The sequence below is a fragment of the Vulpes lagopus genome, chromosome 6, assembly GCF_018345385.1.
Source record: "Vulpes lagopus strain Blue_001 chromosome 6, ASM1834538v1, whole genome shotgun sequence".
Classification (NCBI taxonomy): domain Eukaryota; kingdom Metazoa; phylum Chordata; class Mammalia; order Carnivora; family Canidae; genus Vulpes; species Vulpes lagopus.
In genome coordinates, this window is record NC_054829.1 from 5,251,667 (window position 1) to 5,267,933 (window position 16,267).

The 16,267-nt window shown below is 59.0% G+C and overlaps 2 protein-coding genes and 1 long non-coding RNA gene across 3 annotated transcripts in view; 1 reads left to right on the forward strand and 2 right to left on the reverse strand.

Annotated features, from left to right (window-relative positions):
* Positions 1–646, reverse strand: part of EML1 (EMAP like 1) — a 186,911-nt gene extending 186,265 nt beyond the window's left edge. The window contains exon 1 of the mRNA XM_041758948.1: positions 175–646. Within this exon, the coding sequence (XP_041614882.1) occupies positions 175–202 (28 nt within the window). The 5' untranslated portion in view covers positions 203–646. The remainder of the gene's footprint in view (positions 1–174) is intronic.
* A 10,856-nt stretch (positions 647–11,502) lies between these two features.
* The window catches only part of LOC121492487 (cholesterol 24-hydroxylase), a 29,019-nt gene continuing 24,254 nt past the window's right edge, over positions 11,503–16,267 (reverse strand). Inside the window, exons 13-15 of the mRNA XM_041757764.1 lie at positions 13,231–13,319; positions 12,451–12,517; positions 11,503–12,261 (exon numbers count right to left, since the gene is read on the reverse strand). Of these exons, the coding sequence (XP_041613698.1) occupies positions 12,094–12,261; positions 12,451–12,517; positions 13,231–13,319 (324 nt within the window). The 3' untranslated portion in view covers positions 11,503–12,093. The remainder of the gene's footprint in view (positions 12,262–12,450; positions 12,518–13,230; positions 13,320–16,267) is intronic.
* Positions 12,526–15,012, forward strand: LOC121492488. The gene is made up of 5 exons (XR_005988263.1): positions 12,526–12,864; positions 13,312–13,404; positions 13,607–13,692; positions 14,082–14,232; positions 14,759–15,012. It is a non-coding gene; the product is annotated as an uncharacterized LOC121492488 (long non-coding RNA).

Sequence of the window (16,267 nt, forward strand, 5' to 3'; positions counted from 1 at the left end):
GAAGACGGGGGGTGCGGCTGAGCTTCGCTTGGCGAGGCCGGTCCCCCTTCCAGGCATCAGGCTAGGAAGAAGGGGGTCCAGCCCACAGCTGCCTGCAGCCCGGTGCCCTCAGCGACCAGCAGCCTTGGTTCTGCAACCGGAGCCGCGGCGGGTAAATATAGCGCTGCCACTCACCGGCCGAGGGGCCCTCGCCGTCCGACATGGTGCAGGAGATGGGCGGGCAGCCGGCCACCAGCCCGCAGGGCCGCTCCGAGCCGTCAGTGGCCGTCACCCACCTGGTGGGGCTTGGGCTGCGGGCCTGCTCCGCGTCCAGTCCCCAGGCAGCTCCCGCCCCAGCCGGCCGGCGGCCCCCACCGCCCCCCCATGCTGGGCCGGGCAGATAAGAACGTGCTCCAGAGCCAGGAGCCCGCCGGATTGGTGGATAAATCTGGGCACTGCCCTCCCCTGCCCTGGGCCTCTCCCGGGCAGCCTCGGAATGTTGCCTGAGTAACTGCTGCGCCCCAGGGTGCTTGGTCAGTCCCCAGGCCCCCAGCCCCAGCCCTGGAGACCCCAGAATGCCCAAGCCTCTCTCCCTGGGAATGCTTCCACTCAGCCAACGAGGGGCTTTTCTGGGCGTTAGAGAAGAAGACGGAGCGATGCCACCCACTGAGTCCGTGCCTGGTGCTGCCACGCTGGTCCACCCACTCAGCTCTCCACGACCAGCCGCGACCCACCCAAGGCCACCCGGCCAGTTAGGGGTGTGACCAGAGCCAGACTCTGGAGCCCGACTGTCTGTCTCCAAGGCTACAGGGAGGCGTGGCCCTTGCTTTTGTTTGGCAGACCGTGAGCAGCCACTTCGGGGCACCTCCTGGGTGCCGACCGCTCCTCGGGTGTTGGGGGTGCTGTGCAGGGACAGAGGTGGACTCCCTGGGGGAGCCGTGTGACCCAGTGTCGGGCACAGAGTGGGCACTCAGGAAATATTGGTTGGGAGGACACATCTCAGCAAGCACTTGGTATGCACTTGCTGTGTGCTTGCCTAAGAGGTAACCCAGTCCTTTTCCTGGGTCCCCACAAGGGCCTGGGCCAGAGACTAGGGCAATGAGGCAAGTAGAGGGCTCTGGGCTCCGTTCCCAGGGGCGTCAGCTCTGGAATGGGTGTCACTGGGCCCCCCCCCCTCAGGGACTCGAGGTCTACCCGGGTCTGCATGCAGGGTGCAGAAGGAGTGAAGTAGTTTAAAGAGGAGAGAAGCTGGTCATCAACCCGAATCCCCCAATACTGGAGGGCTTCCTGGAAGAGCTGGCATTTGAGTTACATCTGTGAGGAATCCGAAAGTTTTTTCAGGGGGAGAGAGGGCATTCCAGGAAAAGAGACCAGCAGGTGCATAGATAAGAACCAGGAAAGCTTGATTGGAGACTGGCAGGCATCCCCGGCAGGGGCAGGAGGTCACGATCACCCAAGGAGAGGAGGCTGATATTTGTGAAAGGGCTGTGGAAGTCAGGGGAGGCTTCTTGGAAGAGGGGGCAGATGCTGGTGCTCGAGGGTCCACAAGCCTCAGGAAAATGTGAGGGGTGTGGAACAGTATCAGAGGCATCCAGCCGCTCTTCAAAGGCACTGAGGCCTTTCCAGCTCAGAGACCTTGGGGGTGTGAAGACAGGAGGGCCCAGGCTACCATGTTTCAAAGGAACTGCCTTCTGGAGACGGGGTGGGGGAGAGCTGCAGCCACACCAGCCGTCAGAGACCAGCCGTCAGGGGTAACAGCAAAGGAGTTCAATCCCTATAAGGTGGTTCCAGGCCTCCTGGCCTCCTGGCCTCCTGGCCTTTGCCCGTGCTGTTCCTTTGGTCAGGAATTCCCTGCGCCCCTCCTCCTCCATGAAGCCTTGTCTGTCCCTGAAGATGGACCGGGGCCCCTGCGTTCTGCTCCACGAGCTGACCTCACTGTGGTTGGTGCCCTGGTTTTGTGGGTGGCTCCTGCTGTATGGTAGTGAGCTCACTATCGCTGGAGGTATCTAAGCAGGCCTGGACAGCCACTGGATGAGGACCCAGTGGAGGGAGTTCGAGCATCAGGTGGGGGGGTTGGTTTAGTGGCTTTGGGGCCCCTCTAGAGTGACCAACTTGTCCGGGTTTCCCTGGGCCTTTCCCTGTTTCAGCCCCAAAAGTCCTGCCTGCATCCTGGGAACCTTCAATCATAGGCAAACCAGGACCGTTGGTCATCCTAGGGCCCTCCTGGGATTTTTAAGTGAGAAAAGAAAAAAAAAGACAAAGAAAGACTGGAAGCGTTTCTGGAGCCCCACAACCCCCCCCCCACCTCCACCCAGGCCTCCCCTCCTCCCCTTCCAAGGCCTAGATTCCAGGTGAGAAGCAGAGGCAGGTCAGCAGGGAGAGGTAGAGCTCCCGAGGACCTCCTCACCTGCACGGTGGGAGGGGTCTCCCCTGCTGGGTTTTGAGGACTAAGAGATAAAGCAGCAGAAGGGGACACTGAGGCCCACCTGCGAAGCCCTCCACGTAGTGCTCAGCTCCCCCCTGTAGCTGCAGTAAGAGGCACAGGTGGGGTCAGACTGTGTGGCCTCGTGCAGGTCATGACCCATGCCTGTGCCTGTCTCCACATGGAGCACCTCCTTCGTCCTTGGCCCCGGGGAGGCGTGCCCAGGCCCAGGGGACCACGCTCGGTGTCGTCTCCCACAGCACCTGCTCTGGGCTCCCTGCCAGGAGCTGGGTCCACAGGGAAGCACGCGTGGAACACACCCCGGGGCAGCCCCTGAGACTGCCAGTAGCCGGGCCCAGGCTGGCACGGCTGTGCCTGGGGCTGGCCCCACAGGGTGCTGCACCAAGCCCCTCACCTCAGCCACTGCCAGGCCGGGGCCGGGAGGAGCAGTGTCAGGTGGCCTGCCGGTGTCAGATGGCCACTCTGCCAGCCCTGCTTGGCGACCAGGACGAGCCCACCCCAGCCTCGGTTTCTCATCTGAAGGTGGGAGGCCGCGGTAGGATGAGCCCCAGGGCCCAGATGCCCGGGAGGGGCCCTCCGCCTCCCCACCCTGTGGCTGTCAGCGTGTCCGCCCCTGGGTCCCACCCGAACAGGCCGCCCAGGGTCCACCCACTAGAGCCGGTTCCCTGTGTGCAGGCTACTTCCCCTTCCTGTCTCTGGCCTCGAGGACTTTCCTGTTTTGTTTTCTTTCTTTTTTTTTTTTTTTTTTATTGTGGAAACATGTGTTGGGGAAAAAACAACGTGATCGCTCCACTCCTGAGGTCACTGCAGCAGCTATGGGCTGCTGCGTGCGTGTGCTGGTGAACACATGTGCGACAATGCGGGTGGGTGCACACAGGCGTGTGCGGGGGTGGGTCCCTGTGGGGGGGCAGTGTGTGCCTGTTGGAACATGTGAGAGCACAGCACATGTGTGGGTGTGCACACGTGTGTGCGTGTGCATAGGAGCATGTCTGTGCGTGCAGGGGAGGGTGGGTGAGTGTGTGTACATTCGTGGGTGAGCAGACCTGCAGGCATGTGTGGACTCATGCACGTGTGCCCTCTGGCTCCTGCGAGCTCACCCTGGATCTCCGACCTTCCAGCCAGCTGTGTGTCCCCGTCCTGGGCACCCGAGGCCTGGCATGGTGCTGGCTGGCCCCTGGGGGCTCACGACAAGTGTCTGCCATGATTTTCAACTACTTGATGGGGACCCTAGTGGCCAGCTGCTGCCGGGGCCTGTGAGAGATGGGCACTGGCTCGTGGGGACAGGGCTGAGCGGTCAGGGCGAGTGTGGTGCTCGGGGGGCAGCTCTCGAGCAGTGTCCAGCGGGCAGAGGCCTGGAGGGTGAGCCAGCAGCCCAGGCAAAGCGCTCGGGGTGCCGTGGGAAGGGACAGTGGCCGGAGATCCAGTGAGAGGGACTCCATGGGTGGCCTCCACAGACTGCAGGGGTGCAGTTTGCTCAAAGGGGAACAGGGCAAGAGGGGTACACATTTATTGGGCGTCAGTGGGCCAGCTCTGAGCAGGGCCCCGTCCAGGGCCTGCCTCACATCAAGGTCTCAAGGGAGGGCATCACCCACCCCACCCTCATCTGCCCTCACACCGTGCAGCCAGCTGGTTCTGCCGCTGGAAGGAGGGTCCCTGAGGAAAGGAGGGTCAGGGCTGGCCTGATCAAAGGTGGGGGGGGTGCTACAGCATGCTGGGGTCAGGAAGGAGGCCTGTTTCCTGCCCGCTGGCACCTGTTCACCCCAGATTCACAGGAACACCAGCTAGGTCTCAGGGGCCCCTGTAACTCCTCCCTGCTGGAGACCCCATCTTCCTGGGCTTTAGGCATCCCCCATAATAGATGCAGGAAAACTTTGGACAAGGAACCTCCCCTGGGTCCTCAGTGGCCACAAGAGGAAGGGTATGTCCTCCTGGGTGTGTGATCCTGGGCAGGCTCCCTCCACTGCTGGACGCAGGAGGGTAAGTGGTGCCCACGGGGCTGCAGGGCCTGGTGCCACTGGGCCTCGGGACACTTCCTGGGTCCGTCCACTACCTTAGGTCAAACAGACGCCTCTTTACACCCCAGGTCACGGTGGACACGCCCCAATACATGAGGCCTGAGACACGCCGGCACGGCTGCTGAGACCCACACAGAGGCCGACACACAGTGACAGGGAAGCCGCAGAAACAGAGCTACACGGAGACACAAGTGGACACACACATGTGCAGGGCAGCTCTGGGAGCTGCTTTCCCACACCCAGGACCCCTGTCCAGCCCAGCTCGAAGCTGATGGCCACCTGGGTGGCCTTGGGTGAGCCTCCCAGCCTCCATGCTCCCAGCCAGGAGAGAAGCTCAGAGGCCCATCCAGCTGCACTGGGTGTCCCTGGGGTGTGAGGCCGTGGGCAGCTCTTGGGTCCTTCGTGCAACACACTTGCCTCTGGGTGGGAGCCAAGGAGCCAAGGTGGTAAGGGGGGGGACTCAGGGGACACAGAGCTGGTAGGGATGCTCCAGCCTCCTCCTCAGGCCCTGGGGCTCTGAGACCCCTCCAGGAGGAGGGAAGCCCCACCTCTTAGGGTTGGGGTTACCCTACAGTGGGCTCAGGGCTGGATGCTCAGTGGTGAGCTGGATGCATCATCAGCATCATGACATCTTGGGCCCCTCCTTACCCAGGGTCCCAGGGCCACCCAAGGGGCTCAGAGAGGGGCTCTCCCCATGGGCTGGGGATAGAGGAGCCCTGCCGGGATTGCTGTCATCATCCCCATCTTCCCCCCAAAGCCAAAACCAGCAGAGGAGCTGGACCCAAAGAGAGGGATCAGGGAGGTGAGTCCAGTCCTTTGCCTTTGCCTGCCCAGCACTGACCCTGGGACCTTCCATGCCACACCGCACCTGGGAGGCCAGAATCCTGCTTGGAAGGTCCCAGTGCCCCCGACACCCCTGTCTGGCCCCACTGTCTGAGGCCCATGGAGCCTCCTCCGGGGCAGGCTTGGGTGGATGGGTGCTGCCAATGAGCCAGGCCTGGGCAGGATGCTCTGGACGGGGTGGGGATGGGGTCCCCCAGGGACCAGCACACTTTCCCCAGGCTGCCTCCTGCTGGTGGTGACCACTCTGCCTGCCTGCCCAGGGTCCAGCCCACGAGGAGGGATTACCTAATGGACGACACCAGGAGGGCCACCATGGTTTCCTCAAGCGAGGAGGAAGTGCAGGGGACGCCGTGTTCTGGGAGAAACAAATGTTTCTAAAGCTCCAGGCCAAGGAAGGGCCTTGACTCCATGTGTGCTCACCCCAGCCCTGAGTCAGAGAAACGGCCCCCTGGCAGTAAGTCTCCCTCCCGTGCCAGAAATACCCCCACAGTGTCTGCACCCCCCCCCCCCCAGCCAGGGTTATTTTTAGATGTCCAGGCAGAGATGCCCAAGGCTGTCTGGAGCCCAGGGCGAGGTCTGGGCAGACATGTGGATTTAGGAGTCATCCACCCCAGGGGGGTAAGAACGTCCTTCGGGGCACACACGCATCAGGAAGCCTGCTTAGGACACAGGATTCTTGCCCCAGAGGAAAGCAAACATCCTTGCAGAGGGGATGAAATGTGGGAAGAGCCACTGGCTTGCGCCCCCTCTTGCCCCTGCCCCGAGGTCCCCTCCAGGTGGACATCCTCTTGCTCACCGATCATCCAGGAAACACACACATACCGTTTGTGGGGTCCACCTGGGCAGGACCTACCCAACTCTGGACCAGTATAAAGGACACCATGCCTGACCCGCCGAGACAATCGGGAGCCGCGGAGCACCTGAAGTGTCAGAGCAGCTCCGCCCCAGGGGCCAGGTGGCTCCCAGCCCTCCCAGGCTGGAGCAAGCAGCCCGCGCCCTGCGCTCTCCACCCTGCGCTCTGCACCCTGCGCTCTCCACCTCGCGCTCTGCACCCTGCGCTCTCCACCCCGCGCTCTGCACCCTGCGCTCTCCACCCCGCGCTCTCCACCCCGCGCTCTCCACCCTGCGCTCTGCACCCTGCGCTCTCCACCCCGCGCTCTCCACCCTGCGCTCTGCACCCTGCGCTCTGCACCCTGTGTCTCCACCCTGCGCTCTGCACCCTTCGCTCTGCACCCTTCGCTCTCCACCGCCTCCACCTCCTCCACCGCCCGGGGCTCTGCCCCTTCCCGCCCCCGCCGCTCCCGGGGGAGGGCGCGATCGCCGCACGCCCGCCTCCCCCCGCCCCCGCCGCGCCCCGACCCCACCTGTGACATGGGACGGCGTCGCCCGCCTGCCCACCCGCACCCGAGTGGCCCGCGGACGCTCGGAGCAACCCGGCCTTCGCCCGCCAGGGTCTGCGCCCTCCCGGCCTGGCCACGCCCCCGGGAGGCGGAGCCTGACGCCGAGGGCCCCGTCCCCTCCCGGCCCCCGGGCCCCCGGGCCCCGCGGGATGGGGAGGCACCGCCCACCGGTGTGCGGACGCTCCGACCCGAGCGCTGCGCCGGGGCGCCACCGTGTGGGCCTTCGGGGAACTGCACAGCCCGGCCTCCCGAGGGTAAAGCGAACCCTAGTACCCTAACCCTACACCTAGTACCCTAACCCTATCCCTAAACCCTAAACCCTGACCCAAACCCTAAACCCTAACCCTAACCCTATCCCTAAACTGAACCCTAGTACCCTAACCCTAAACCCTAACCCTGGTACCCTAACCCTAACCCTAGTACCCTAACCCTAACCCTAGTACCCTAATCCTATCCCTAAACCTAACCCTAACCCTAAACCGTAAGCCTAACCCTAGTACCCTAACCCTAACCCTAGTACCCTAACCCTATCCCTAAACCCTAACTCTAACCGTATCCCTAAACCAAACCCTAGTACCCTAACCCTAACCCCTAGCCCTGGTACCCTAACCCTAACCCTAGTACCCTAACCCTAACCCTAATACCCTAATCCTATCCCTAACCCTAACCCTAACCCCTAACCCTAACCCAAACCCTAAACCCTAACCCTAACCCTATCCCTAAATCAAACCCTAGTACCCTAACCCTAAACCCTAACCCTGTACCCTAACCCTAACCCTAGTACCCTAACCCTAGTACCCTAACCCTATCCCTAAACCCTAACCCTAACTGTATCCCTAAACCGAACCCTAGTACCCTAACCCTAAACCCTAACCCTGGTACCCTAGCCCTAACCCTAGTACCCTAAACCTAACCCTAGTACCCTAATCCTATCCCTAAACCCTAACCCTAACCCAAACCCTAACCCTAGTACCCTAACCCTATCCCTAAACCCTAACCCTAACCCTAACCCTAGTACCCTAACCCTAAACCCTAACCCTGTACCCTAACCCTAACCCTAGTACCCTAATCCTATCCCTAAACCTAACCCTAACCCTAGTACCCTAACCCTAGTACCCTAACCCTATCCCTAAACCCTAACCCTAACTGTATCCCTAAACCGAACCCTAGTACCCTAACCCTAAACCCTAACCCTGGTACCCTAGCCCTAACCCTAGTACCCTAATCCTATCCCTAAACCCTAACCCTAACCCAAACCCTAACCCTAGTACCCTAACCCTATCCCTAAACCCTAACCCTAACCCTAACCCTAGTACCCTAACCCTATCCCTAAACCCTAACCCTAACCCTGACCCTTAACCCTAACACGTACACTAATCTAACCCTAGCCCTAACTCTGACAGGTACTCGAACCCTAAGCCCTAAACCGTTACCCTAACTCTAACCATAACTTAACTCTAACCCATACCGAACCCTCACTCATACCTATTCCTCAAGCCTAGCCTGTACCCTTAACCTATCCTGTACTCTAACCCGTAACCTAACTGTAACCCTACCATACCTAAGGCATACCCTAATCCTAACCCATACCTTAAGGTGTACACTATCCTGGTCCCTATCTGGACCCTCTCAATAAACCCTAACCACATTCCTTACCTTAACCCTAACCCTAATCCTAACCTTTCCTTAATCCTACCTTAAACCTATCCCTAACCTTAACCGGTACCCTAACCCTATCCTATATCCATACCCTAAACTGTACCCTAACCCTAACTCATACCTTAACCCTATTCCATACCCTAACCTTTCCTCTATCCTGTTGGGAGGAACCCAAACCCTAACCTAATCCGAACCCTAATCCTAGTGGGAGGAAGATGCTCCTGAATTCGGAGTGAAGTAAGTCAATTGGAGAAGGGCAATCATATGGTTTCACTCATACGGAGAATTTAAAAAATAGTGAAAGGGATTATAGGGGAAAGGAGAGAAAATGAGTGGGAAAAATCAGAGAGGGTGACAAACCATGGGAGACTCCTAACTCTGAGAAACGAACAAGGGGTAGTGGAAGGGGAGGCTGGTGGGGGGACGGGGGGACTGGGTGACGGGTACTGAGGGGGGCACTTGACGGGATGAGCACTGGGTGTTATACTATATGTTGGCAAATCGAACTCCAATAACAAAATATACATTAAAAAAAAGAATTAAATGAGAAAAAAAATATGCTCCCGCCAGGGACAGTGCTGGTGGGTGTGCAACACTGTTGCCAGAGTCTGTGCTAAGTACAATCTATGCAGAACGCTCTTGATTCTCCCATCAACCCCAGGATGTGGGTCCTATCATCTGTCCTCCCTTTCAGATGGGGAAACTGGGGCCCAAGCTGTAAAAACAGATAGTGCATGTAGGATGTGCCCCTAGAAGCCTGGCTGCAGGGCCTTGGTTTTAATCCCATCCATCCTGCCTACATCCCAAGGGTTGACACCGTCTCTGTGCACGCTGGAGTCTCCCGGGGGGCTTAGAAAGGTTTCAGGGTCCCACCCCATAGATTAATCCAGCTGGCCCAAGTGACTCACCTGTGCAGGCAGGCCTGGGAACCACCTGCTCGCCCATGGAAAGCCCTCTTTACGGAAGAGAAAGTGGCTCAGGAAGTCAGGATGGGCGCACTGACCCATCGACGACGACGACAGCAGGACTGGGGGGCCAGGCTCTGCTCTTCCCACTCACCTCCGGCCTCCTGCCCTGGGTTTCGAGTGCTCAGAGGCAAGTGCAGGCCTTCAGTGGCAGCGCTTGCTGAGCTGGAGGACGGCCGCTGAGTGCAAAGGGCTACAGGTTTGAGTCCTGACTCGACTATGGCCCGGCTGTGGGCTGTGGCTTTGACTTTCCCATCTGTGAAATGGGTCATAAGAGGAGTTGAAGAAATACTGATGTGAAGACTCAGGCTCAGCAATGGATAGATATTTGCTAAGTCAGAGGATGGTAAAGGCAATCTGAAGTTTCCAGTGAGAGGTGACCCCTCCAGACCCCTCCAGGCAATGCGAGGTCATGTCCCTGGCGTGCTGAGGCTTGGTAGCCTGTGGACTTTTAATTTTTAAAAAATTTTTAGAGAGATTTTACTTATTTATTTTGAGAGAGAGAGAGAGAGAGCAAGCGAGAGAGAGCACAAATGGGGGTAGGGGCAGAGGGAGAAGCAGACCCGCCACTGAGCAGGACCCCAAGATCATGACCTGAGCTGAAGGCAGACGCCCAACTGACTGAACCACCCAGTGCCCCAGCCTGTGGACCTGGGAAGGGATGGACAGGGAAGGAAGTTCTATCCTGGGGGGCCAAGCCTAGCCATGGCAGGAAGCAGGGCATGGAGCCGGGGTGCTGGTGGAGACTGGGGGCTGGTGTGGGGTGGCTGGTGTTGGGGGCTTGCAGGGGTACCTAGGGTGTGTGTGGGCCATGGAGTTTGCGGGGTCGGGGCTGCTCTGGGGCTGTTGGAGAGCTACAGGGGGGCTGGTGAACTTCAGAGAGAGGCTTCAGGGGGTGGGGCCTGGGGGTCCCAGCGGGACAGGTCCCCAGGAGCAGTGCAAGGCTGAGGGCCTGGGAACAAGACAAGAGGAAGCACTGGGACCTGGGGGCCGTGGAAAGGGAACCACTTCTGGGCTGAGCAGAGACAGGCAAGAGCTGTCTGGCCGGGCAGCTGGAGGCAAAGCCCAGTCACACCATTCTCAGAGCCACAGGAAGCTGTGGGGCCCCCACACGGGGAATTGCAGGTGCGAGTGTGGCTTGAGGAGAGCCTCACCCGGTGCTCAGCTTGGGTGGAGGCTCAGGGAGCAGGAGCGCTCTCCCTGCAGGGCATCCTCAGCTACAGAGGCATCCTCCTGGAGGTGGCCCTCTGCCCAGAGGCCAGGGCAGGGGACCCGTGCCAGTCCCGTGACCCACCTGGGCCGGGGACCTAGCTCCACCCTGGCACGATACACCCACCTGTCCTGAGCATGTCATGTCCTCCAGGAGCCTCAGCTTCCTCTTCTGCTAAATAGGAAGATCCCTCAGTTCAAGACTACACCAGGACGGAGGAGCCGATGTAAAGGAAGGGCCAGCCCGCACCCTGGTGAGGAGAGGGGACTTCCCAGGGCACGTACTCCAGGCGGTGGGCATGGGCATTTTGTTTTCTCTGCAGGAAGCCAAGCTCCGAAGAGCTGAAGGAGAAACTCCTTGGATGTGCCCAGAAGACATGGCTAGTCTGGTATTTATTGCCCCTTGGTCACCTGTAGGCTCCAGGGAGGAAAGAATGACGTCTTCCCCTACCCACTGCACCCACTGGGAAGGTTCCGATCTCACCTCCCAAGGGTGGGCCCACTGGCCTTCTCTGACTGGGTCAGGAGGGGAAGCATTGTGCCAGAAGGGGCAGAGGATGCCAGCAGATGCGAGGCCAGGCCAGGTGCTCAGGTCCACCAAGCTGTCCCCAAGAGAGGTCCTGGGGGCTAGACCTAGCCTCTGTGAGCCCCTCTGGGGCATCAGCACCCTTGTTGGGAATAGGCTAGACCACACAGGCCCCAGGGCTTCAGACCCCGTCAAATCAAGCTCTCAAAACCCTGCCTATAACCCCAACCTCACACCACACCTGGGAACACGGTCTTGCTTAACAACACAGGGAATGGGATTCTACTAACACAGAGCCCTCCTGGTAACCCGGGCAGTCTTCTCCCAAGCTGGCATTGCTGGGCATCTGCAGGGGCAGCTTCCAGACCTGCGTTAGCCCTTAGACCGGCTTCAACATCACTCTCATTTTACGGATGAGCAAACTGAGGCCAGAGCGCTCTGGCCCGGTGTGGCCATTCATTCATGCAGTCAACACATATTTATTGAGCATCGACTCTGTGCCAGGCCCGGGGCGGGGGCGCTCAGAGACGAATCATACACAGACCTCACCCGTGAGGCACTCACAGCCTGGCAGGGTGGCCGGTCACATCAAAGGACACTCACAATACAGTGTGGTCAGTGTGGTGTTAGAGGTAGCACAGGTGACCAAGGGAGCACAGAGGAGGGGCCCCTGGCCCGGCCGGGGGTGGCAGGGAGGGCTTCCTGGAGGAGGTGACACCTGAAGAGGGTTTTAGGAAGTGAGCGAGAGTTAGGGTGTGTGTGGCAGAGGGAGTGGCCTATGCAGAGAGGTCGGGGTAGGAGACGGCACATCTGGGCAGCAGCTAGGAGTTAGGCAGGGGCCAGTCCAGGAAGGGCGTGGAGTTAGCAGCGGACAGGGAGCTCTGGGGGGAAGGAGGGGTGCGAAGCAGGTGGTGGTTGGCAGGGGGCCCGCTGGGAGCCAGCGTGGAGGGTGCCCCCAGGGGAAGGGGGCGGGGAGCGGGGTGGGTGGCAGTGGGATTGCAGAGGAGCGTGGGTGCAGCCCTTGCCCAAGGAGTCCCATCCGCCCCAGGCCCGCTCAGCAGGGCGGCGGGGGTGCGGGCTGCCAGCCCCGGGGCTGCAGAGTGCACAGCACGGGGTCCAGCGGCTTGAGCGTGGCCTGCTCCTGCAGCCCGTAGCGCTGCCCGGGCACCAGCCGGAACTCCAGCCTCTGCAGCAGCTTGGCCATGACCACCTTCACCTCCATCTGTGTGCAGAAATGAGGCAGGGCGGGAGGCACGGGGCCTGACTGCGCAGCCAGCACTGCCGCTAGCTGGCCCGGCGCCACCCCCCTCCCCCAGCCCCGGGGGTCCCAGGGCTCTGAAATGCCTCCTGGCCCAGGACAAGACGCCACCCCGGACAGCTGTGGGCAGAGAAGCCCACCCTGGCTTCCTACCTGAGCAAACTGCTGCCCAATGCAGGAGCGGGGTCCCAGAGAGAAGGGGAAGTAGGTGAATCTCGGCCTGCAGGGAGAGAGGTGTCAGGAGGCTGCGGTGACAATCCCGTCCCTCCCCGGGGAATGGCTTTGGGCCAGGGCTGGGTTTTGCACACGCGGAAAACCTCAACAGCTGGCTCCCTTAAGCTCTGCATCAGCATTTTCTCATTTTATCCTCCTCTGGAGCCTTCCAGAAGGAGCTGTTATTATCTCTGGTTCACAGAAGGAGGAACTCAGGATCTCACGGTCCAATGTCACTTCTGTGTTTGGCCGGTCACATGTCCAGTTCTGGGCAGAGCCTGGGCTGGACGCAGGTGGTCTGTCCCTGGAGCCTGGCCACCCCCACCACTGGACTTGAAGACACTCACCCCCATAGTAAGCTTGAGAGGGAGCCATTGGGTTCCCATTTCTCAGATAGGACCATCAAGGCAAGGGGAGGTGCGGTCTGTTGCCTGAGTCACGGGGCTTCCCACCACAAGGGACTGGTTATGAGCCTGGATGTTAGAACCAGTCTGAACCGGCCTCAAGCCCCAGCTCTGTGGCTACTGGCTGCGTGCCCTTGGGCAAGTTACCCAACTTCCCTGAGCTGCCGTTGCCTCTCCGCTCAAGGGGGCAGAATAGGGCTCACAACTCCCTCTCAGTGATCTGGAAAGCTTTGTGGGCTCAGAGGGCATAGGCAGTTCAGACCAGTGGTCACTGGTCCATCCTTCTCCCGCATGCACAGCCTGAAGAGAGACTTACTTGGGTGCTTTGGGGCTGAAGCGATCGGGGTTGAAAGTCAGTGGGTCCTCAAAGTACGTGTCCATACGCCCCATGACGTAGGTGCTGAACTGCGGGGCACAGGATCCACTTGTCTCTGGTTCTAAAGATGAGCACCCTCACGTCTCCCCGACCCACCCAGTGACCAGGAGCCAGGTAGGCCCAGCCCCCTCCCCCACTCCACCCGCCTGTCTGGGCCAGGGTGGGACTGCACTGGTCCTGGAGAGTGCCTAACAGGAAGGAAGGGGACAGCCCAGTGTGCCAAGGACCAGCTGGGTGTGCTACATCATCCCGTGTTTGGCACCGTCCTGGGGGGCTGGGGGGAGGTGGAGGGAGCACAACTATCCCTATTTTACAGATGAGAAAACTGAGGCTCAGAGAGAGGTTCACGACTTGCCTGAAGTCACCCGGCAAATAACTAGCCAAACTGAGATTCAATCTCAGGTCTGCTTCCAGAGCATCTTTCTGGGGATCCCTGAGAGCTGTTATTCTGCACAAGGCTTGCTTCGGGGTGGAGGGGGAGGCAGAGGAGCCCCAGGCCCCCACTAGCCTTTTGGTGCATGCAACATCGCTCCCTACTGGGCTTAGGGTTCCATGCCCCTGGACATGCCCCCCATAACGAGGGCTCTGGGTGCCAACCTCTGCCTCTTTACTCCTGCACTAAAGAGCTCCCTGAGCCCGCTCTGCCCCCGGTTCTCTGTGCCGGGGTGAAGGGAGGGCCCAGAACTCACCTCTAAAAAGTAGAGAGGGGTCTGAGATCAGCAAAAGCACCTACTGTGTGCTCTGGATTTTTGCCAGACACGTGACGGACACTATTCTTTGACTCTTCTCAGTAAGCTGTGACTCAGGAGTCATCATCCCCATCCTACAAGGAGGGCACTGAGGCCCAGAGATGACCCGGCCTGCCAGAGCGGGGCCGGGATTGGAGCCGGGCTGTGCCCACTCAAGACCCACACCCACACCCGTACACCTGCCCAGCCAGAGGTAAGGGCATTCTAAAGCACCACCTGGGTCACTCAGGCAGGTGGTCCTGGACAGGGGTGTTAATTTAAAAGAAAAAAGAAAAGGAGCAGATAAACAGAATAAAGAGCCACACATCAGGAAGCTTTGATACCTGCTGGAGGAGGAGTGATAGAGTCCTGGGGAAGCCCAGCTGGGGGTGCCTAATAGGACCAGAAGCATGTCACTTCCTTTGTGAATAAAAACAGAACAGGTGCTGCGATGGGCTGAACTGTGTCCCCCTAAAATTCTTATGTTAAAGTCCTGACCTCAGAATGTGATCGTATTTGGAGATAGTCTCCTTAAAGAGATAATCAAGATACAATGAGGTCATTAGGGCGGGCCCTCCTCCAGTCTGGCTGGTGTCCTTATAAGAGGAGATTAGGACAGACACACACAGAAGAGGCCGTGGAAGCTCCCTGCATGGGGCCTGCTTCTCCCTCTGCCTCTGTCTCTGCCTCTTTCTCTGTCTCTAATGAATAAATAAATAAATAAAATCTTTTTTAAAAAGAAGAAGAAGAAGAAGAGGCAGTGCAGGATCGGGCAGGAAGGTGGCCATCTGGAAGCCAAGGAGAGAGGCCTCGGGAGAAGCCAACCCTGCCGACACCTCAATCTCGGACCCCCAGCCTCCAGAACCGGGAGAAAGTGCATTTCCACTGCTAACCACCACCATCCTCACCCAAACCTCCCTGTCTGTGGTGCTTTGTTCTGGGAGCCCCCAGGAAACAAAACCAGATCCCTACCTCATACTGTACACAAAATCAACTCTGGGTAATAGGAACTTAACTTGCAAAAGAAAAATGTGAAATTGGGACGCCTCGGTGGCTCAGTGGTTGAGCGTCTGTCTTCGGCTCAGGTTGCGACCCGGGGGTCCTGGGATCGAGTCTCTTCTCCTCCCTCTGCCTGTGTCTCTGTCTCTCTCTGTGTGTCTCTCGTGAATAAATAAATAAAATCTTAAGAAAAATGTGAAACTGTTGGAAGACAATGTAAGGGAGTATGCTGACCTCAGGATGGGGAGGGGGTGGGGGGCTCCCTCAGGCAAAACAAGAGAATAGACCACTAAAAAATTAAGAACTTCAAAGCATTGAAAACGCTTTAAAAGAGAAGCCACAAATCTAAAGATGACATTCGCAGCACACATACCTGACAGAGGATTACCATGAATTCCTAAAGAGAGCTCAGCATAGCGATGAGGCAGGCCAGAGGAGGAAAGGGGGCACGGGCTGCAAGCCTCACCAGTCACCAGGAAGGGGCTCAAGACCACAAGGAGATACCTTCCTCGCAATTATTTGGCAAAAAAATAAGAAGCTGGGCCACACTAGGTGTTGGAAGGATAAGGATCAGCGTTGGTGGGCGTCTGGGTTGGCATGGGCGCTCTGGAAAACGCTCTGGCGCTGGTTTACCAAGTTGATCACTCAGACGTCCCACACCCCAGCCCTCCTGCCCCGTCTGCTCGGGCCACGAGAGAGCAGGAACCTGGGCACCTCTCGGATGCCCACTGACCCAGAATCGACGATGGGGTCGACGAGCAGAACATGACGCAGCAGTACAATGAGGGCCCGCACGCACATAGCAATCCTAGGACCTAGCACCACGCGGACGTGTACGTCCACACACTCAGACACGAAAAGGCGAGGTGATGGCAAGCACACAATTCGGGACGGTGGTTGCTTCTGGAGGGAAGCAGGACGGTGACACATCCGGGAGGTCGGGGTGCATGATGAGGAAATAAATGAATGGGTGTGCCAACAAAGAAACGACAAGTAGGGGGGCCTGGGGTGCTTGGTCTCGGTTGAGCCTCGGACTCTTGGTTTCAGCTCAGGTTGTGATCTTAGAGACAGGAGATCGAGCCCCGCATCAGGCTCAGCGTGGAGCCTGCTTAAGATTCTTTTCTGCCTCTACCCCTCCCCGCCTCTCTGCTTTCCCTCACTCTACAAAGAAAATGAAAAAAAAAAAGAAAAAGAAAAAAGAAAATGAAAGGAACAAAGAAAGGACAGGAGGGAAAGTCACTCTCAGTAGG